Raw genomic sequence first — 22830 nt, 5'->3', positions numbered from 1 at the left:
TATGAAATCTTGGCATGAAATGAAACGTGGACTTACTGACAATGTGCTTACCTACTGTTTATTGATGTTCAATATTAATGCTGGTTCGTTGATCTGTTCACATTGTAAAAGATTTTTAAGAAAGGGAAGTAACTACAGCTCCATAGGCTTTTGCCATTATATCATTTAAACTGTCATGCATTTCACAGTAAATCATTTTGTATGTTTACTGCAATGATATGGCCGTGGCTAGTTCTGGCGGTACACTCATAGTCATGCGCCACCTGACAGCAACACGGTCCAATCAAACGCACGTACACTGATTGGTCAATTAAAGCCCTTCAGCCTCACACACGCACCCTCTGGCAAGTGTGCCGAGCTGGATTTCCCCAACCCGGCCTCCCCCTGCTTTGGTTCTGCTCTGTATCGTATGTAACCTACATAAACGGTTGAGATATGATATACCCCATGGGGTATTGTATAGTGAGTTGGCCCCAATTCTTAGCCTAAAGGGTGGGACCATACCGCCAAACTGAAGTTTATTAATATTTCATGGAATAAATTATTAAATCTGACATTTATTTCTAACAGAAATATGCGCATATGTGCAAAAATATATATTCTGATTATCATGATGTAATTGTGCTACTTGAATCCCTCCACCCATATTTTATGAAGACATTTGCATTAGAAACGTAACCATCATGTTCCTAAATTTGGGTTGGTTTAACCTTGGGGCAAAGACTTTAAATGAAATGTGCTGGTTTGATTCGGGGTATGGAATAAAATATGACCAAGCATTAAATTATATCTGATTAGTCTTTATTTCTTACACCTTGGTCCAGAAATCCTCACAATAAATCCTTTGTAGTGTTAGTTAGGGCGTTTTGAGACATTACGGCTGTATTATGAGCAGCCGATTAAACTGTTTTTACCTTGAAGTATCAGTGTCCTACAAATGGAAAGCATCCCTCTTGCAGTGGCTGCAGAATTCCAAAAGGTGGCAGCATTGTCAAATTAGGATTTAAACCACTTGAACATTTCACTGAACACTTTAGCAATACGGTAAATATTTTCAGTTTGGTTGAGTAATCGATCGATTTGTACCAAGAGTCAAATTGGGGTGTCAAAGTTTAGATGTTTTATATTCAAACAAGCTGTTTAAATTCCATGATGACACGAAAATGAACAATATTGTCTGTTATGACATTTAGTCATTAGTTAACCATACAAATTCATGACTTGTGGTACATGGTATTACTGTGGTACATTGACTGGTAGAACTCAATCATTAACGTAAATAAATGTAATGAATAATCACTTCAAATATCTGCAGATTAATAATTCACATTTATGAGAGACCTTGTTGTAGTAATGCACCCAGCATCCAAGGGTGAAAAAATAAGGAAGATTAACAAAAGTAAATAAGTAAAAGCAAATGAGTAGAGCTCTATAAATAACAAGCTGAACAGAACATTTTCATGCATGTTACCAATAAAACTCTTGAATCTTAAAAATACTTTTTTTCAAATTTCACTATGCTCTGTTCAATTCTTCAAATTGTTCTTCACCTTTCATAAAGGACGACTGAGACACAAAAATACCCTTCTGCAATGGACACCACCATGAACACACAGCTCGAGTTTGTCAACTGAAGAACCCTTCACGTCCATTGTTAAACCCACCAATCATGCTTCGAGCAGAGAGGTTTCTAGTCCTCTAGACGCCTGTCTAGAGGAGGCATGTGCCCCCGGCCTCAGGGGGAGGCCCTGCCCAGGAGGGGCGGTGGCTGGATGCCAAGCTCCTCCCTCAGGTCCTCCAGGCTCTGCTCCCAGCGCCGCTCATAGAAGATGCTGAGCACACAGCGGGCCTCCCGGCCGTTCTGAAGGGCCCAGGGGCCCAGGGAGCTGAACAGGGACCCCAGGCGACTGAGAGGAAAGAGGAACACGGGCAAAGGAAGCCATCAACACCGTATACAGCCCGTTTCTCTACTGCGCAATAGGTGGCAAACAACATGGCAAGGTGCAGGACTGTCCCGATTCACGTTTATCTGCTGTTTTGTTTGTTACACTTAGTTTGTTTATTGAATCTGATATGAAGAATCCTTGCATGAACAAACAGAGTAGAGTATTCTTCTGTGTATTTTGAACAATAATGGATCGCCTTTATGACAGAACAGTAGTTTAATTCCAGGGGAGAATATTTATGTATATATATATATATATATATCGTGGCAACCCGCTCCCCACCAGGAGGGTCCGAGGGCTAGTGGTGGAGGGCGTGTGCCGCCGCCATCCACTAGCCGGCGGCAGAGAGCAACTCACCCCTCACCCTCATCAGTCAGATGAGGGACACCTGACCGGAGGGAGGACACGTACGGGCAGACCTCTCAAAAGGCAGCGGAGGACTGACTCCGAGAGAGAGGGAGTAAGACCGAAAAAGGAGGCGACCACGGAGGCCCCAGAGACTACGAGGCTCACGGAGACCCTAGCTCAGCATTGTTGTTCTTGCCTTGATCTACCGTCTGTAAATAAACGCAGACTTCGGCTTACCCTTGAATTCCGAGCGTGGTACTTGCCGTGAGACCAGACACTTAGGAACCGGGTTGCCACAATATATATATATATATATATATACATACATACATACATACACACACACACACACATACACAAAATACATGAGATGTTTTCATCAAGTTTTAGTCATTTTTGTGGTTATCTCATAGCCATGAGTTAGCTCATAGTTATGTGATAACAACACCTTATGTCATGCAGACATGCTGCATTCCATTCATATTCCTTTCAACAACAACGACACAGAGTATATGCTGATATACTCCGAATCGACCCTGGGTCGCAGCGATCAGGACCAAGCCTTAATGGTACGTGCTCCGGGCGCGTACCATTAAGGCTTGGTCCTGATCGCTGCGACCCAGGTTTGATTCTTACCCGTGGTCCTTTGCTGCGTGTTCTCCCCTCTATCTTCCATACCGTCCCGTCTCTCTCACTCTATCATAAAGCATAAAAATGCAAAAAAGAAAATCGTAAAAAAATAAAATAAAAAATATGCTGTTGTACCTTGAGCTGAGACGCAGCGGACCCAGCGTGGCTCCGAGGATACACATGGGCAGCCCGGTCTGAGCCGCCTCAAACCACTTCACGGCCACCTCACCTTGGACCACACAAGAGGAAAAACACCACCATAAGCTACACACTAAGATCAGACCAGACTGAGAATGTCAACAACAGATATGGTTGAGTCATGTCCAATGTTTTTGTAGATCTCTTTATCTAGGCAGCAAGGGTTCGGCTCCACAAACAACCCCTCGGGATGCTTCAGATTCTAACACAGTGTGTCCACAGCCAGACTCACCCAGCATGTTGGTGGGCATGCCCAATATCGTGTGCAACAGGTCGTGCACCTCTCTGTATCTCTGCATCACATACGCCAGCTCCTCATCGTCAACAAACTTCACATCTGCCCGCGAGTCTGGCGTCACTTTCTGTAAGATATGCACAACAATACGTAAATCAAAAGAATGAATGCAGTCTTTTATCAGAAGGACAGGTGAATACTCAAAATGGAATGATATATATATTGTGGTAGGGTGATTTTAGTATGTCATCCTCACGGTTGCTCGTCAAATATTTTATAATTATATGAGGTATCGTTTTAAAACCGTCACTCACATTGTCGTCAAGAAATCGGAGGTACTCTCTTCCAAACGAGCCGTCAGGCAGGGAAGCCATCTTGTTCAGGTCAAGCGTAGACAGACGGATTCTTGGCCTTTCTCTATCTCCAAAAAATAACACAAGAGGGGAGACTCAAATAAGGACACTCAGGTCAATAATAGCAATACTGATTTAAATGGACGAGGTGAAATGCCTTACGTAAGGATTATGTCTCCTTCTGGATCGTTTCTCATTCTGTTTCTGAGTTGAATCAAAGCCGGATACCCTGTGGTCTCTCCAAGGACGGCCACCATGTCTGCACGATCAAGACATTTATTATTTAAATTAATTATAAATCACTGCCAAAGACAATGATTTAGAATTCCTAATAATTAATAAGAAGTTAAGAGCGTTGGAGATTTGATTGAACCCACATAAAATGTTTACATTTTCACCAATTGCCATTTCAATGACCACATTAAAATACATTTGAATTGGATCCATCCTCATTTTATTAGCCAAATGCTAACATTTTCAAAAAGAGGTTAACCTGTCTTTTAACGTATGCAGTGACGAGTCCAGAGGATCGTGAAGCAATGCTTGTCAACTCTAATGGGAGGATAGGTATCTTACCATGCCTGTACGGATTCTGCAGTGCAGCGACCCCTGAGCCGACAGCCAACAGGGCTTTCTGGAGAACGGTGGTGGGAATATGTCCGGGGTACAGACCGCCATAGTAGCCGTCTGCAGACTCACTGCTAGTGTGCTGTTGACGTACACACAGGGCTAAACGAGAAATGGATGGGTAGAGCCAGGCATTAGTCTCGGTGTATCACAACCACCTGCCTGGTCCGCGTAGCAAAAGGAAAGACAGTAGGGATAGGGTCAAGTGAACTAATGTGCACCTAATTGCAACCATGCTATTGTTCTAGCCCATGACGTTACAGTTAAAGTTGTAAAGTATGTGATCGCTATCGATATCCTCTTAATAGCATGTGAAGTGGCACTCAACACTGTCAAACTATGCTTCACTATTTAGAACAGTGTTATATCATAAACAGACGGCATGATTAGGCGATGATACACAACGTTCCTATATTTAGCTAAAGCATTTAATAACTACTGAATAATAACCACATAATACCTTTCAAGGACAGCGCTGTGTACGGGCTGACCCTTATGAAACGTCCCACAGTGTTTACCCGGAACATTCTCCCCTTGTGTGTGTATGTGTGCTCTGCGCAGGCGCAAATAAATCGGGCAGTCGTTTCCGTGGACCTATAAAGAGCGACGCCAGCGTTTTTGAGGGTGACGAAGAGCAGCGTGTGGCGGTAGGCTCCGCTCTCTGAAGTCGCCCTCTTGTCTCGAACACACTATAAGTGTTTGCTTTCACCCAAAAAAAAAACTACGAGCATTGTTTGAGGTCGTGCTTCTTTCTTGCGTGGAGTAGAATATGTTATATCCATGTGGCGAACGCCTACTCTCCCGAGTCCTAGCCCTTCTGAAAGAACCCCGGTTGCAAATAACCCCGGTTACAAGACTGGGGATCCCCATGATTAAACGACTTAAAATAATACCACCACGTCATAGGTTACACGTTAATTTACCCTAAGAACAAAACTAAATCAAAAAGTAAGCAGTCGATAAATGTATCCCCGGACAGTTTCGTTCTTTGTAACGCTAAAATTACTCGGCGGAAGTTGATATTCAACTTTTAACCGATCCGCCTACTAAACGTTCCCCGCTGCCAACGGTTACAGCGTCGATGAACACCAGTAACGTCCCCAGCACGAACTAATGTGAATGCACAGCACGGGACGCGACACGGACTGCTTTGGACTGCGGGTGAGTACCTTGTCCTACCTTGTTTACGCGCTGCTGGGGCGGCGGAGAGAAGCCCTCATGAACCAGGCTGTACTGCCATGGCGGTAACATACTGCGAGAGCGCCAGAGATCACGCGAAGTACAGTGAGGGGAGTCGGTGGTATACACACACAAGGTTGTAAAAGCCTGTTTCTGAAAGCGTTTAAAACGTGTTTGAATGGTTAAGGACTTCGATAAAGCGTAGTTGAGTTCGTTTGGATAGTTTCACGGTTTAGGTGTTTGGTTTTAGACATTGTAAAGCACAACAATGCTACGGATCATGTGGCAAGAAAGCAGTAAAGTAGACGTTACCAGTCCAGGAAGTTGTTCCCTTTAAATAATAAAAACCTCCACGTTATTTTTGTTACGAATCGTAGTAAGAATGAGTTCTAACTTGTTTCAGATATATACATGGTCACACTTTATAAGGTTAATCTTTTCATTTTCATTAGTAAATGCAGTAATAAGAATTAAGTAACAAAGAACTCAGTTAGTTAACCGTAACCTAATAGTAATAATAATCTAGTCTAGTAATCACTCACTAATGCTGTTCATGTTAACTACGATAATAATGATATTGTAAGATAAGCTATTGATTAACAGTTATGCTAATGTTATATAATAACTTTTACAGCATTAACTAATGAACAAACACATACACACAAATCACATTTACATATTACTAATTAAACTAACTAAAATATAACTGCAGTGTTGAGTATCTCTCTGTATATTGTGGCTGCACTACTGATGTTGTAATTACTTTACAAACATTGAAACTTTGGAAAGAGGCTATTTTATCAATTTCAACTGATGGTGGTTGATTCTGTAGTCTTGCCCATTTATGAACAAATCAGTCAACACGTTTTTTCTAAAACACACTAATTGTGTCTATAAAGTGCCCAGGTTTTCACACCCACTAATCCTGTTTGTAAACTATTTTAATGAATTTTGTTCTAAGTATAAGAATGTGAGTGTGTACTCTGTAGACTATCGGATGCTAATGTGTGTATGTCATCGGCCATCCATCCAAGAGGCCATTCATCATTGCTTCCACTAAGTGTGGGGTGTATGTTCATTGGTCCATAGGTTTCATGCAATGTGGTCCACTGGTTTTGTGTGAGATGGTGACTATGTACAGAATAATTTCCTCTCTTTTCCATGACATGGTATATAATATTAGAGAATTTGCTAGCTTGTGATTCTGTATGTTTCCCCCTGGTTCCTCTCAGAAATGTCATCTCCCTACGGGTTAACATTGTGTGTCATGCCTGTGGTATAGACTAATTATAAGTTGTACCAAGCTTCATTCAAGTTGCACGCCTTGTAGTTACAGAATAGCTGTGTTTGTGCAAACGGGTGTATCCTGGCCAGTATCCTGTAGGCATTCTGTTACCACCTGAATCCTTTGGGGATGGCTGATTTCTGTTGGTTGTATGGTTGGTTGTCCCATGACAACAATCTCGCACAATGGCCTGACTCCCAACTGCTTTCACCATTTGTAACGTCATTGAATTGGGGATTTATAATACAAACTAGAAGTAGAAACCTCCAAGGGATAGTTTTGCCTCTTTTTTGTCTTGTGGTATTATTATTTTTTTGTGTGTGTGGACAAAACATTGCTTTGTTGAGTATTTGGTCATGGGTGGTTAGGTTTCCTAAATTCCCCCTGCTTGTGTTTTGTTTTTGTCTCTGGTTCTGGCAGAGAGGCTGCATGTAATTGGCAGCGGCAGTAGCGGGAAGTCATAGTAACATGTGGCTCCCAGGGCGACGGCCCCATAGGGGGAGCTTGAGTCCCTAGCAACAGTCAAGTATAGGTGGAATATAAAGAAACAACAGGCTTGATTCAATTTGAGTCGCACACCCATTGCATTTTTCCAAATGCATGGTATGGTGGGTGGAGATGACTGGACCTAGGGTTGTGCAGTTCCTATCTAAGGGTAAACTTTGACCTTACCAAACATGCTTGAACTTTGACTAGACAAAGCAGGGGTGTGTGTGTGTGTGTGTGTGTGTGTGTGTGTGTGTGTGTGTGTGTGTGCAGAGGTGGATAAAACTCTGTTCGGAAGGGACGGTTGCAAACGTGAGTGCTCCCAATAGAGTAGACCAACAGATATACACTATAGAAACATTACGGCAGCGGCGGACCGCACACTGCTGACGCTTTTAAAAGGGAACCTCTTGTGCAAGCAAGCAATACAGTCCATTGGCAGGCGAGTTGTGGAGACAGCAAAGCCGCGGCCTGAGTGGCTCTGGACAGGATGCAGGCTAACGGAGTAGGCAGGACAGAGCCCTGCGGGATAAGAGGCCGTTGTTAAGAGGAGAAGCCGGGATGAATGAACAGAGGAGCTGGCAGGATACTCGGGGGCGGTGTATGTTCCCATAAGGTCTAACAGCTGCACAGAAGGATGGCTACATGGGATTGAGCTCAGCTGCGTTTCCCCCCCCGAGGGACTTATGGTGGATCTTTGTTGTAGAGCAGGACGGTTGTGCCGCTGGGACGGGCCGCTGTCCAGTTTAACGTTGCGCTGTTTCGCACCTTTGTCCCAGTTGAACCTGGCGTCTTAACGCTCCCCAGTTGCTGAAGTTATTGTCTTCTCCTACACTTGATTACAATCAATAAACAGAACTGAGTTTGACCTTGTTTCCGTGCTGTGTCTGTGCGTGCCCCAGGGCTCAGCCGGTGCGTTTGATGGAGAACAATGGCCCACATCTCGGTAGACTGCTGCAGCCCTTCACCATGCGTCTCCCTGCCGGGCATCCCTCTCAGCGTGCTGTCGGTGCCCATGGAGGACAAGTACAAATGCCAGCAGTGCCGCCAGGTGCTGAGGAAGCCGGTCCAGGCTATGTGCGGACACCGCTTCTGTGTCCACTGCCTCCGCCTGCTCACCAGGTAGACCCCCCCCGGGGCAGTCTTTGCCCACCTGTGTGCTAAAGCCACCCCCTTTTTGTTTTGTTTCTCCTCTTCCTCTCCCACTGCACCTGTTCCTGGGCATGCTCAGACAGAATGACAACCCCCCCGGCCCGGGACGGCGGACCTGACTTCGCTTTTTATTTGTTTCTCCGTTGACCTCAGGGCTGTTCTTTAATGGATAGATCTGCCGCTGGCGTGTGCTAGTGCTGTGCTGCTGCTGTCACACGATCACGTGACGCTTGGCGCTTGTTTTAATACGAAGACCGGTGTCCCGTTCCTTCGGGGCGCAACGCATCCCTTTTGGTCGGCTTCTCACATTAACCCCTTTTCACGCAAAAAAAAAACAAAAAAGATCACTGACGTATTAATTGTTTATTAATACATGAATGTATTGTGAATTGATTACTAATACATTGGTGTATTGGTTGATATGTTGGTGTTGTAGGCACACAGGGGACCCCTTCGTCCAATGGAACGCTTCAATTAGATTAGTCTCGTGCGTGGGAATGGAATAGAGCAGAGCTAACTTGCCGCAACTATAATAAGCCCTACTTCAACTAGGGCTGGGCGATCTAGTCAAATCTTCCATCCGGATTAAGGTCATTTGATATCCCGATAACGATATATATCACCATATATCATGTTTTCTGGTAAATCAATCAATAAATAGTCTATACGAAATAACGAAATGGTAAAGCCTATTTTTTATGCTCCTGTGTGAATTTAATATATTATAAATGAAATTTGTATTTCTCACTTTATTAACAACTCCAAGTTATTAAACCTGTTTCAAGTGAAACTAAAGAGTTTTTTTACTATATATATATATATATATATATATATATATATATATATATATATATATATATATATATATATATATTGCCAAGCTTACAATATGAATATGAGTTTAAATGTCTAGTCTCACATCCCAATATCGATTTAACATTGATATATATTGTGCAGCCCCTGTATGTATAAACAATTTGTGGAAATTGTGACTTGTGAGAACCTGGTCTTCAAATTAAGTATTAGATGGTGTTTTTAAAGGTGGTGTAGAGCTGATATATAGCTGGTGTAGTTATAGAGTTAAATGGGACCAAAAAGCCCCTAGCTCTATCATTTGAGGGGGCATTTAGGTTCACACAGTAACTGTGTTCTTTTCTTCCACTCAGTCCAGTAACTAGCTAAGGGGCGATTCATTATTAGCTTGAATGTCATAAGCTTCCTTATTTCTTCTCATGAGAACTTGAATAACCCTGAAAGTCCCAGTCTTGTTGACGAGAAGGGAAATTATCCAAAACAACCAAATTAGGGCAATGTTGAAATGATCTAATTATTTTGATGACCTCATCTTCTTTTAAATAAACATTATGATAGATTCAAATCGAACAATATAATTTGTAGAATTGTAGTATTACCGTGATATCTTAACTCGGAAAGGTTCATTTAGTCTAACTTGATAGATTATCTTTAATGTTCATGTAAACAGAAGAGTGCTAAATATGATTTAATGATCATCAATATAAGCTTCGAGGTAAAGCATGATCAATAATAATTGCTCATTCCTTTTTAAAACCAAGATAAAGCACTGATTTACCAAGAAGTACTCAAACACACTGGAATGTCTACTTGAGAATCAGTATCCGTCATACAGGTTATCATACTCATTATTTTGTGGAAAGGGACAGTCAGGGTTTGGAATGAAGATCTCAATACATTTTAACCATCATAAATACAACTTTGTATTGCTATTCCAGTATCCAGCCCTGCCCATTGATTATTTTCTTCAAACCCTATCATTACTTTACCTCAAACTGCCAAACCCACACACACAAATGTAACCAATAATAAAGTGTTCATAACACTGGAAACCCTTTTTTCTTACAGCATACAGCATCTAAACTGAATATTGGAGTTCTGTACTTCAATTACGACTTAACAACTGCATCTATATGATCTTATCTGTGCCTTATCAGGGCTGTAACGCTAAACTGTGTAATCCATCAACGATGGACATTGTTTTCATAGTTGGCTGTAATTTCCCAACGAGCGACCCACATGGCATGCTAGTGTGCTGTAAAGTGATAAACCTGTCTTATTTGTTAGCTCTGGTCCCAAGCCTTGTGAAGCCTGTCGCCAGGAGGAGATATACGAGGAGCCTATGTCCATTCTGAACAGCGACCAGGTAAGCAATGACGTCTTGACTGCTGTTGTCATGATCACACACACACACACACACACACACACACACACACACACACACACACACACACACACACACACACACACACACACACACACACACACACACACACACACACGCACACACACACAGAGTATGAAAACAAGTTTAAACTCAATTATATTTATTTATTATAATCAATTCTAATAGACATGTTCTGTCATGTCAACTATTTTCTTGCCTAAATATATCCACCTATTCTCAGTCTGTGTGGAGTTGCCGGCATGTGAAACTGCTTTGTCTTTAAACCATGACAACTGAGATAATCTATTTTTATAAGAATAAAAATGCAAACAGGAACCGGATGCCGTGAGGGACTTTTTGTTCATCCACTTGAAGGAAATTGAATCAACAATTAAGGGGGAACCCCCCCCCTGCCCGTTTCTGCATAGACTAAAAGTACTCCCTTTTAGTTTCCTATTAGAAGAACAAAGCGACCACACGTAGGTAGTAATTACTCAGGGCTAGACTTCTTGTATGCGAGTATTCTCTTGTTGATTACGATGTGTTCTTGCTCTGATTCGTTCGACAGGCTTTCCCAGACAATGCTGCTGGCAGGGAGATCGCCAGCCTGCCAGCCAGGTGTCTCCACCAAGGATGCAGTTGGACGGGTTCAGTGAAAGAGTATGAGGTGAGACGGAAAAGATGTATCCCAAAATGGTCCTAAAACGTCTGGCATTAATTTGGTTTCTTTTGGGCTTTAATTGAGTTCAATCAGCCTTATTTGCTCTGTTTGGTAAAAAGCACAAAACAAACATAACTCTCTGTTGACTCTGTCTGTTGACTTTCTTTTATGAAATTGAGGGAGGTTTTGTTTGAAATGGAGATTCCTAGTACATATAATGGAAAAAGAACAGAAAATAGAAGTTCACGGTGGATTCAGGAGCTGAGGCTGCAGCCCTGTGGTGAGTTTCTGTTACGGGTGAACTGGCCGTTGTGAAAAGGAAGTGAAACGTAACACAGCAGGCTGGAAAGTCCCCACCACACCAAACCCCCACCAGGCCTAGTAGCTCATATGTCAACAACACACAGTGGAAAAGTACCGTGTGGGGGGGGGGGAACACCAGAAGAACATGCAATGTACGTCTAATCATGATTACTGGTGATGTGGAAGAGGAACTGGTGTAACAGTGCCAATTAAAGTGAAATGGTTATTTGGGTCATTGACTCGTGATACTTCATCACTTGGGGAATGTTGTCCATTTCCTAACAATGATAGCAGGCGGTTATGGCCTGCTATCATTGTGTGTTAAGGGAACTGCCGGGTTTCAATGCTATATTCAAGTGGGGATTTCTTACCAGTACCACGAGTTTAGCACAATGCACAATGGGGCGGATTCATGGACGTACAATGCCCGCAAAAAGTGGATTTGTGAGAATTGTTGATGGTTTCCCTGTGTGGTGTCGCTTTGTTATTTCCGACAGTCATTTCTCACAGGTCTTGGGGGTTATCATTAAGTAATAGGAAATATAAGCATCGATACTGTCCTATATGTTAACCCCTACTTTACTATCTACGTCTCACTGGAAGTTTAACCAAGGAGGTTAAGGGAAGAGCTGAGCTTTATTTATACCAGATGGAACATTTGAGAGTGTTTTGCATCGGTGGGAAACAGACGAGAATTCTACCACCCGAACACTAATGCATGATTTAAAACATAAAGAATAAGTTATCTAGTTATTCTGAAGTGGTTGGCACTTTAGAATGATTGCCAGTTTGAAGCCTTAGTAAAGCAGTAGTTAATAGTGAGTTCATTGTGAATTCAGCATTTATAAAGTGTTCATACATGAATCCTCATTAGCTATGAAGATAATGAGAAAAAGACTTATAAGAACATTTATAAAGCATAAACTGAGGATTTACAAACTATTTAACATGTTCATGTTTTTGAAACACTAAATGCTGTAATTCATGTTTAGTTCAGGTAAACAGAAAGCATGAGTTACATCTTGTGTGAGCTTATCTAAGGTGAGGACTATCAATGCCTTACTGCTTTAATTACTTGCCGCAGTACTTGGTACTGCGGCATTGGTACTTGATAAACCATTATTTTATAATCTTATCAATCATTTAATCAGATTATAAATATCTTACTCATGAGTATCTATGAATGAACAATGCTTCATAATTAATAAATGTACTCCATAGTAGTAAGTCACTATTTACTACACCTTCACTAATGCTTCAAAGTTTCATTTATTCTAAAGATTTATTTTAGCATTTTTATGCTTTATTATAGAGTGAGATAGTTAGGAATCCGGGTCACTGTGATCAGGACTGAGCCACCGGGGCGCCCCCAAGGTTTAATTTATTCTAAATCGCTACTTTATGGTGTAGTCAGCAAAAAACCTCAGTGTCATAAGGAACCAAAAGGGGGAATGTGTATGCACAGGTGCATGCTTATGTTATTACTATTCAGTGCATGAGCCTGTTGGAGCAGGCGACTGTAGGTTTAAAGTATGTGTGAGATTAAGGTCACACCTCAACCAACCTATACCCTTCTACCTCAACTGCGTACAGTTTCTGTTTTGAGATGATTACTCCGGCCTCTGTATGAGTCGTTTTAGATCTTAGATCGCTCCCGGGTCATTTCTGACCAATCTGTGCATCTGTTCCCTGAGTGGTTTGGATTACTTTCTTTGGTTGTTGTCCATTTTTTGGTTGGCTCTTTTCCGCTCTGTCTCTCTCTTTACAACTCTTGAATCCTACTTACAGCACCTTATTTAATACACCGATGCAAAATAGAAAAGATGAATAAAACCACAATCATTGTATTTTTCTCCTTTCAGGCGCAACACGAAGGCCTCTGTGAATATGAACAGGTCCAGTGCGAGGCCTGCAAGAACTTAATCCTGCGCATAGATAGGGAACGGCACGCCGACAGAGAATGTGAAGCGAGAACGTTGAACTGCAAGTACTGCAAAGTGAGCTTCACCTACAACGAAATAAAGGTACGTGAGAACGTTTCACTGGGTGTGATCAGACGTAATCGTGTACTGCACCACGGCCACACATGACTGATGCCCTGGCTTGTTCCGTTGCAGGCCCATGATGAGACCTGTGTGAAGTTTCCTCTGCAGTGCAAGGATTGCGGTAAGAAGAAAATCCCCAGAGAAAAGGTTTGTAGGTCGTTATTGAATCCCGGTACTCGGTATAGAATAGAATAGAATTCTCTTTATTGTCATTTCACATAGTACAGCGAAATTGAAATGTCGTCCAGACGATGTGACTCACAACAACACAGTTTGAATATATAAGAAAGTTAAAAAACATATGTATAACAAATAAAGATAAAATATACAAATAACAAGTAAAGATAAAATAAACGGTTAAATAAGAATAGCAGCTGAGGTCAACGGTATTGTACAGTAGTGTAGTCCAGTTTTTTTTTTGTAGTTCAAATGGTACATTCAGGATGTTTTTTAAGGGGCTTGTGAAATGTCAAAGTCAAAGTGAACTTTATTGTCAGACCGACCTTGCAATAAGTTACATAGAGGACCGAAAGTGCGTTTCCCCATACTCCAAATGTGCTATTAAAGGGGACATATTATGAAAACAACACTTTTCCTGGGATTTGGGGTGTTGTTTTGGGTCTCTGGTGCTCCCACAGGCATACAAACTTTGAAAAAAGTCTGTACATGATTTTTTGAGTGAGATATGCATTCCTGAAAGTACCCCGCCTACAGTTACCAAACGGGCGGGTCAGTTTCGACGCCCCCTCCTACGTAGGAAGGGGGCACATTTGAATATTGCCTCCCACTTCCCCATCCCCCTCCAATCAGAGCATAGCTAAGATTTTGTGGACCAGTAGACGAGCGCTGGACAGAGATGTTCGCACATTTCAGAAACAGGGATATTCCATACAAACATAGATGTCTAATCTGTCAGTTTGCCATGGGACTGCCTGGCAGGGAGTCTGATGGAGCTGCCAGACTGCCGCCGAAGCTCTGGCGGCAGTCCGGCAGCTCAGCTCCGGGAGCACAATCCCTTTCTCCTCCATGTCGCGGTTCAATATGGACTTCAGAGATTCAAGGCCAAAGTTCCTTTCCCCCAATACTTCACAACCATGGCCGATATAACCCCCACTACGAGTCTTTACTTGTTGTGGAAGTACCAGAGACATCAGACGCAGTCTTTATGATTCAAAATATCATCCGAGACGCACATAGCTTTTGGCCATGATATTAGATATAGTATTATATACATACTTATATATTATTGAGGGATAATGTATAGAACTTCGGTCATTATCGGGAAAATAAGCCCCGACAGGGCGAACAGGGCACCGACGCGAAGCGAAGGTGTCTTGCTTCGCCCTGAAGAGGCTTATTTTCGATAATGACTGGCGACGTTCTATACATTATCCTGCTTATTACATGGCTACTTGCCAAAAAAAAAAAACTTCAAAAGGTGTGTCTTTTTAAAAAAAAATTGTTACCACCACTTGTAGGGTTGATCAGCAGAGAAATAGTCCGCCAAAGACGTTGACGTTGTTTGGCAACCGAGTACACTGGGGTTGATAAGTTACCGGACTACTTGCGGAGTGATACGAAAGACGGCCAAAAAATGTACTTTCCTTGACAGCAGTCAATTATACTTAGCAACAGGGAATTATCAAATATAATTCACCGCCCGAAGTTTTGAAGGGCCCATTCAAGTGAACGGAGTGTTCCACGGCATTGAGAAGACCCGTGTAATAAATAATAATAATATTATTTTTACATTATATTATATACATATAGAGCTCCAGGAGTCCGCAAACGGCAACAATCACTTCTCCTCAAAGCTGTGGTTCAGTCTGACAGCTCACTGGTCAATGGGCAGGAGCTCATTTGCATTAGAGCTACAGACAACAGAAACAGTGCATTCTGAAGGGGCTGAAACAGAGGGGAATAGCGGTAGACAAGATTTTTTTTCCCTAAAAGCTATTTCCAGCTAACAGCTTCAAAAACATTTTTTCTGGAACTCGTATACTATGTTTACTTGTTGGGAAAACACCATAATATGTCTCCTTTAATATATTTACCACACAACATATGACATAATCTCATAATAGTGCAAAAAGACAACAACAAATGAACACAACATAAACAAACAGACAGTGTATACATTTTACAGAATAGAATATTCCCAGTGTTTTGAGGTAGATAAAAGCTGCACTATAGTAAGGTGCAAAAGACACAAACAGCAGCCTGGAGATACAGTTATACGTTATTGTACTTTCTTGACTACTGTGGTTGCGTTTATAGTCCAGGAGAGATCCTCTGTGATGTGTGTGTGGCCAGGAATCTAAAGTCTGAAACTCTTTCCACACAGTACCCATTTATGAGGAGGGGTTGGGGGGGCCTGCACTGTTCTTACGGAAGTCTATGATGATTTCCTTTGTTCTTCTGAACACCACACTGCCAGTCTTTGAACTTCCTCCCTGTAGGCTGTCTCATCTCCTCCTGAGATAAGTCCAACCACAGTTGTGTCGTCCGCAAACTTGACAATGGCGTTTGTGAAGAGGGAGGGGGCAAAATCATGGGTGTAGAGGGTGTAGAGGAGGGGACTCAACACACAGCCCTGCGGGATGCCGGTGCTGACTGAGTGTGATGGGGTGGAGAGTTCAGGGCCCAGTCTGACGGTCTGACGGGTTGGGAGAGTCCTAAGTCCATGAGTTTGGTGACCAGTCTGCTGCGGATGATGGCTTTGAAGGCAGAGCTAAAGTCAATGAAAAGCATCCTCACATAGCTCCCGTGGTGTTTGAGGTGGCTCAGTGCAGTTTGAAGAGCAGTGACGATGGCATCCTCCGTGGACCTATTTGCTCTGTAGGCAAACTGGTGTGGGTCGAAGGTGGGTGCTGGACCCGTCACACACCACACTTCCTCATAGCTGGTGTAGGAGGGACCTGGCGGTAGTCATTAAGGTCGCTGATGACAGGCTCTTTTGGCAGTGGGATGATGGTGGCTGAATTCAGGCACGGTGGGATTATGGATTTCGACAGGGACAGGTTGAAGATCTTGGTGAAGACCTTAGGGAGTGAGGAGAACTATCAGACTCATAACCCTCTCAGTGTTAATGCCCTGCTCTATCAGTTGAGTCAAAGAGGACCACCAATATGCAGTAAATGTATGCTCAAGTAAATGGATAAATCCTGATAGGACAAATGATTGGCGTTCCATTGACTTGAATGGCAAGTCAATTAATCTAAGCCAAAATGTTAGCTTGAAATGGTACATGTTGTTGGGGTGTGAGGAGTGGTAAAGAGATTCCACAGGCGGAAAATGTCCATTAGTGTGTTATTCACACACCTGTGACTGACAGGCAAGGTGGTCCAGGTTGTAAAATAAATTATCCTTTAACAGTGGGCTTGTCATTGCAGAAAGGGTTAATGTTTAGCAGCTTGTGAACTCATTGCTGGGTTATCTTGATGATGGTGCTTACTCTTTCTCTTTTCTTTTTACTCTTTCTCTCCCCCACCCACTCTCTAATCTGCAGTTCAACGACCACAGCAGATCTTGTGCCAAGTCAAAAACGGCCTGTCCTTTCAGCGAAGTGGGCTGTAAAGCTGTGGTAGGTCCAACAGATGGTTCATTTGAAATGGTAATCATTGGCCTTTAGCTGCCAAGAACCAGTTCCTTTGATACGGTTATTGTGGGTCTCAACTGCCATATTCAGTATATATTCATTTAATTTAATTCAGTAACTCTCTGCCTCTTTTCTGGAGATCAATCCTTAAGATTGCCTTTTAATCTGTGTCAAATTTCCTCTGAATTGTGCACACATTCACGAAATACAAAAATAAGCACCCAGAGGATTTAAAAATGCAACTAAGAGAACATTCAAATGAGAACTTGCCATTATCATTTTCACATCACATTGCGAAACCTTTATCTTCAATCGCACATTTCGTGCGAATGCCTCGTAGCCAAGAAGGATATAGGTTATCAAAGGCCAGCCCATGCATCTACTCACTGCCTCACAGTTGATGTTTTGCATGCTTTGAATTTACATTGCGAGCTTTAATATGCAAAACGTGTCAATGATATCTATGAATGAGAAGGAATTAATTTACATCGTTGAGACCTTATTATGGATCTGCATACAATTAACGCAGTGCAATGCTAGAAAATTCCCCAAAGCTCAACCTCAACTCAAGAAAATGAACAACAAAATGTCAACCCATGTGTTCTTCCCTTCCTCTCCCTTCCGTCCCCAGATAGAGAACGGCAAGCCCAGCGACCATGAGCAGGCCAGCACCGTGGAGCACCTGCGCCTGCTGCTGGCCACGGTGCTGTCCCTCGTCCACGGGCGGGCCGACGGCCTGCCCGCCCTGGACTGGCAGGAGGACCCTGGCTGCCTGTACCGGGCTCCTGAGGAGGGAGCCCACGGGGGGGCCAGGGCCACTCCGGCCGCCGTCGACCTGGACAAGAAGGTGTGTGTGTGTGTGTGTGATATATTGTTTTGCTTCTTATGTCAAATGTACTTATTGTAAGTTGCTGTTGTTTGTGGTGGATGGCTGGTTCAGGCAGCCTGGCCACAGGCTGTTTAGACTCTGGGGGAGGGGGGGAGGCGTCACACCTGTGGTGCAACGGGGGAGCAACGGGGGAGCAAGGCACACAGGACACACCAGGTCATCGCCACCCACACTCAGGAGGAAGAGCTCTGACATGTCAGTGGTTAGCGTCCACACTGCCTGTGACAGTTTGTTAAACTGGTTCGTACAAGCTCTATTGCCTCATGGCACTCCCGTGAATGTGCTTGAGTGCTGCACCGCCCAGGACATAGGTTGTTTGTATTACAAACCGGTTTACGAGCGGGTTGGACCCATGGTTCCAGGCAGAGCGGATGTTAAACATTGACATGTCGGCACCCTTCCCCTGAAGGTGTGTGGTTAGGGCTGGTTCATCCTGTGTTCCTTGATCAATGCACCACAGGGATGCAGCCTGCCCCAGAGCCTAATCAGCCTGCCTCAGACCAGGGGAGGCTGATTGACCCCCCCCCCCCCCCCCCCCGCTAACCACACACTCCCGGCTGCAGTTGATGAAACAGTTGACACCGACACAACATATTTTTAATATTGTCGACGTTCAGCAAACAATTATTTTAAACTCTCCCACCCCAAAAGCCATATTGACATCCTGTCGTGTTCTTGAAGAAGGTAGTTAAATCCGGGTCGCTTTTAACTCACTTTATTTGTTAAAGTATTTCGGTATGGTAACTATGAAGCAAAAGGAGGGAATTGTATTTAACACGCGTGGAGAGCGATACCACAGAGCTATCTTCCAGCCCTGGGCGGCTTTCCCCGGGGGCTGTCAACGGGTCTGCCATGTGTCTCTGATCTCATCTGACTCCCGCTCCCCGTTTGTATCAAGTAGGCGTGGTCTATGTGAAGTAGGCGTGGCCTATGTAACGCATTGGCTCCGGCTTCCTCACCTGTCTAAAGGTGCTGCCATCTGTGGCTGGAGTAGTTATTGCAGCTTATATGTTGGTCCTGCTCCCCTTGTGGCTATGTGGGGGCAGCTTATGTACTTAAAATACGTAACAATCCAATAAGCTGATTTCTATTTTCTGCATTACTGCTGCAGGTATACATTTCTGTATATCTGAGAACATCAAGTCATTTGATGCGTTTTTTTCATTTAAATACAGCGCACTGTGTACCACAAGTGCGTGCAGTATCACTAGAATGCCTTCCTGTGGAATTTGAGATCAAAGGACATTCAAGGAAGGGCAAACTTCTGTTAACCGCGGATCTTTGTCTTTGAATAGTATTCATGGCATTACAACACAACCGTTGCACTAACCATGTAGGCAATACCCCTTAAAGCGACCCAGGTTTGATCCTGACCCTGGCTACGTTACAAGTCATTCCCTCTCTCCTCGACCAGCTTTCTGGTCTCTCTGGTCTCTCCTGCCCATAATGCCAACAATTTCCATAAAAATGTATACTGTGTTTTTATATATATATATATATATATATATATATATACATACATACATACATACATACATACATACATACATACATACATACATACATACATATAATAATGTGTACTGCACGAAGATTGAAACGTCTCAAACTCGTCACTGTAGATCCCCTATCATCAGCGTCTGCCAACAAAACCACCAGACATCACCTCATAGCCTGTTTGAATAAAACAAATCACCTCCAGCCCAAGGGAAGCCCCTAAAACCACCGCTTTACCCTCTCCAGGTGAGCGCCCTGGAGCACATCGTGTGCGTGCTGAACCGCGAGGTGGAGCACAACTCGGTCACACTGGAGGCGTACTCCCACCAGCACCGCCTGGACCAGGACAAGATGGAGAACCTGGGCAACAAGGTGCGGCAGCTGGAGCGCATGCTGACCATGCGCGACCTGCAGCTGGCCGAGACGGAGCAGCTGCTGCGCGAGATGCAGTCCTGCACGTTCGACGGCGTCTTTGTCTGGAAGATCTCCGAGTTCCTGCGCCGCCGGCAGGACGCGCTGGCCGGCCGCACGCCCGCCATGTTCTCGCCAGGTACGACGCCGTGCTCAGAGAGAGACGCTATCGTCACTACGTCGGGGGTGATCGGACGTCGCTCGGGAAGTCCTGGCCCTTTGGGGTGGTTACTGTTGGCCATCTATGTCATTATTTCACAGCAATTAAAATGCACAAATTTCAGACTGTTTATTTAAATTGATCAACAAAAACACAACCAAAAAAAAAACGATCGGGGGCAAGGACATCCCGAGCGACGTCCGATCTTCTCCGACCTAATCGTTGGTTATCGGACAGATGCCTTTCCTCACGTCTCCACTGTGACCGCCAGTGCGTGCCGAGCCTTCTGGCGCAGAGACTGCTCAGTTTTTCAGGGGGCTGACACTGCCGTCGGTGGTATGCATGCACACACGGCACGCATTCACGCCACCGGTTGTGCACGTTTTGATCGCGGCCCCTTCACACGTCTTGATATCCCCCTTTTCCGTTTTGCAGCGTTCTACTCCAGCAAGTACGGCTACAAGATGTGTCTGAGGCTCTACCTGAACGGAGACGGGACGGGCCGAGGCACCCACCTCTCCCTCTTCTTCGTGGTGATGAGGGGGAAGTGCGACGCTCTGCTGAAGTGGCCCTTCAGCCAGAAGGTAGGCATCCTCATCCTCATCGTCCTCCTCCTCGTCTTTGTATTACTGTGGAGTGCTTGGATGATAGCTGGTTTGAGCTGCCTCGCCTGGCCCGAGTCGGACCGATTGGACCCTGGTGCCGGGTGAGGTTGCACTGCGTTGGCGCATGCATTGTGCAATCAATCTAAAGCCTCATCCAACACCATTGCGGAGATCAGTTACAATTACTTTATTTGTGCGTAGAAACCCTTTACATATCAACGTCAAAGTCGGTGCAGTCAGCTGGAGGGGAAAAATGAACCCATTTAATAATTGCAAATGATAAACCTTTCTTTACTTTAGCTACTCGTTAATTTTAACTTGGTATTAATTGTCCTTGCACTTAGAGGTAGCTCCCTTTCTCCTTCCGGTTGATGTATCGCCCCTGTAGCCTAGTGCCTAATACTGAGGCCAAGTCCATCACCTCAGTTCTTTATTGTGTATATTCTTAGTGGTCTTGCGTTCTTGTCCACAACCCCAAATAGTGCACTGCAAATGAAAGTCTCTGGCCATGGCTGGTCTCCTTCTTGGCCAACCCATAACATTCTCCCCTGTTAATCCAACCCCCACCTTTGTTAAGTTTAATCAGACCATTATGACTTTGTTGTTAGTGCCAACATTAGGAAAGTTTCCCACTAAGAATCACACACACCCATTGTTCCTGTGAAGATGTTTGGTAAACATTGCCTTTGCTCATGCGTCCTTACACCAAAACCCATGTGACGTCTTACAATGAATGACCTCCTCCCACCCAGGTGACCTTGATGCTGCTGGACCAGAACAACCGGGAGCACATCATCGACGCCTTCCGGCCCGACGTCACCTCCACCTCGTTCCAGCAGCCAATCAGTGAGATGAACATTGCCAGTGGCTGCCCTCTGTTCTGTCCATTGGCTAAGCTGGCAGGCAAGAGCTCCTACTTACGCAATGACACCATTTTCATTAAGGCCATCGTAGACCTGACCGGCCTCTAGGGGGTAGACTGTGGAAGCACTACGCCAAAATAAAATCCGAGACTAATGATTATTATATATAAATAAGATATCTAGAATATTATTATATTATATCCATGTAAGCTATACATAAATGCTTACTATATATTTTGACTTCATTGATATATATCGTATAAAATATATATTATATATATATATGCATATGCTAAAAAGTCATTAGGATTTGCTAACAGCAGGTAAAGTTAAAGTGTAACCCTTAACCATTCATATAAATTCCAACTAAATAATACATGTTGGAAAGGGGTTTCCAAAGTGTGTACTCAAAACGAGGACTGCGTTAGAAAGTATCTCAAGTTAATCAGTTAAAATATAGCCCAATAATCTTTGACCTATATTCCAAATATATTGGTTATTTAAGCATAGTTCCACAATGTACCAACATGGATCTTATATTATATTAATGAATATAAATTAGTATTATTATTGTTAGGTTTTATGGTGGTTGCGGATGTTTGAAAGTTATTTGCAGTTGGAGTGTCAAGCTGAACAAGTTATTGGCTGTAAAAAACTCCCTCTATAGATATCATTTGAGTGACGATACAGTACCTTCAACACCAGAGAATCATATAAGATTCAATATTTAATACCTGGTTTTGCAGCCTGCAGAAACAGGCTGCACTGTTTAATCCAACCTACCTGCTGATACACAATTTATTTATTGCAACGTTTTTGTAATGGCAAATATACTGTATAATCTAAAACTTTCAGTTGAAGTGCAGAATGGTTTGGGTGTGATTTCCTAGATAGCGTTTGGCGACTAAATATTAAACTAATCAATTCACAGACGTATAAAAGTCAGTTATTTTTTCTAATAAATAAAAGGTGTTATGCTTTTTGTATTTGCCACTTTGTATTTTTTTGCTGAAAAATGTTTCCGTTGTTCATCTCAACTAATAGATACAATCATCTACAGTAATGACTGAGCATCGGGGCATTATCCCACTGCTTTTAATACAAACCACAGGGCTTGCTTTTATCACTGCAGATAAAAATGTTTGTCATTCCTACCTCT

The 22830-nt window shown here is 43.4% G+C and overlaps 2 protein-coding genes across 2 annotated transcripts; one reads left to right on the top strand and one right to left on the bottom strand.

Moving 5' to 3' along the window:
* Positions 1–1735: 1735 nt before the first annotated feature.
* coq4 (coenzyme Q4 homolog) lies at positions 1736–5035 on the bottom strand (the record flags this gene model as incomplete). Its single annotated transcript, XM_079735242.1, has 7 exons — positions 4798–5035; positions 4287–4439; positions 3873–3969; positions 3672–3774; positions 3355–3484; positions 3060–3153; positions 1736–1907 (listed from the first exon to the last, which is right to left on the bottom strand). Exons 1-7 carry the CDS (start codon positions 4862–4864, stop codon positions 1736–1738), a joined length of 816 nt encoding a protein of 271 aa, XP_079591368.1. The 5' UTR covers positions 4865–5035.
* Positions 5036–5233: 198 nt separating this feature from the next.
* Positions 5234–22653, top strand: traf2b (Tnf receptor-associated factor 2b). The gene is made up of 11 exons (XM_079735240.1): positions 5234–5498; positions 8190–8409; positions 10540–10618; positions 11208–11306; positions 13466–13627; positions 13721–13795; positions 17157–17231; positions 17878–18093; positions 19879–20182; positions 20639–20787; positions 21561–22653. The coding sequence occupies exons 2-11, from the start codon at positions 8219–8221 to the stop codon at positions 21777–21779; spliced, it is 1569 nt and encodes a 522-aa protein (XP_079591366.1). The 5' UTR covers positions 5234–5498; positions 8190–8218; the 3' UTR covers positions 21780–22653.
* The last annotated feature ends 177 nt before the right edge of the window (positions 22654–22830 follow it).

The sequence above is a fragment of the Pollachius pollachius genome, assembly GCF_949987615.1.
Source record: "Pollachius pollachius genome assembly, chromosome: 4".
In the NCBI taxonomy this organism is placed as follows: Eukaryota; Metazoa; Chordata; class Actinopteri; order Gadiformes; family Gadidae; genus Pollachius; species Pollachius pollachius.
Note: the sequence above shows the minus strand (reverse complement) of the source record. Positions and strands in the feature narration are given on the sequence as shown.

Bases quoted from the DNA above. Each gene is read 5' to 3' on its own strand.
- traf2b (XM_079735240.1), top strand. From the start codon at position 8,219: ATGGCCCACATCTCGGTAGACTGCTGCAGCCCTTCACCATGCGTCTCC. The intron at 18,094-19,878 runs GTGTGTGTGTGT...TACCCTCTCCAG, and splicing joins CCGTCGACCTGGACAAGAAG to GTGAGCGCCCTGGAGCACAT. The intron at 20,788-21,560 runs GTAGGCATCCTC...CCTCCCACCCAG, and splicing joins AGTGGCCCTTCAGCCAGAAG to GTGACCTTGATGCTGCTGGA.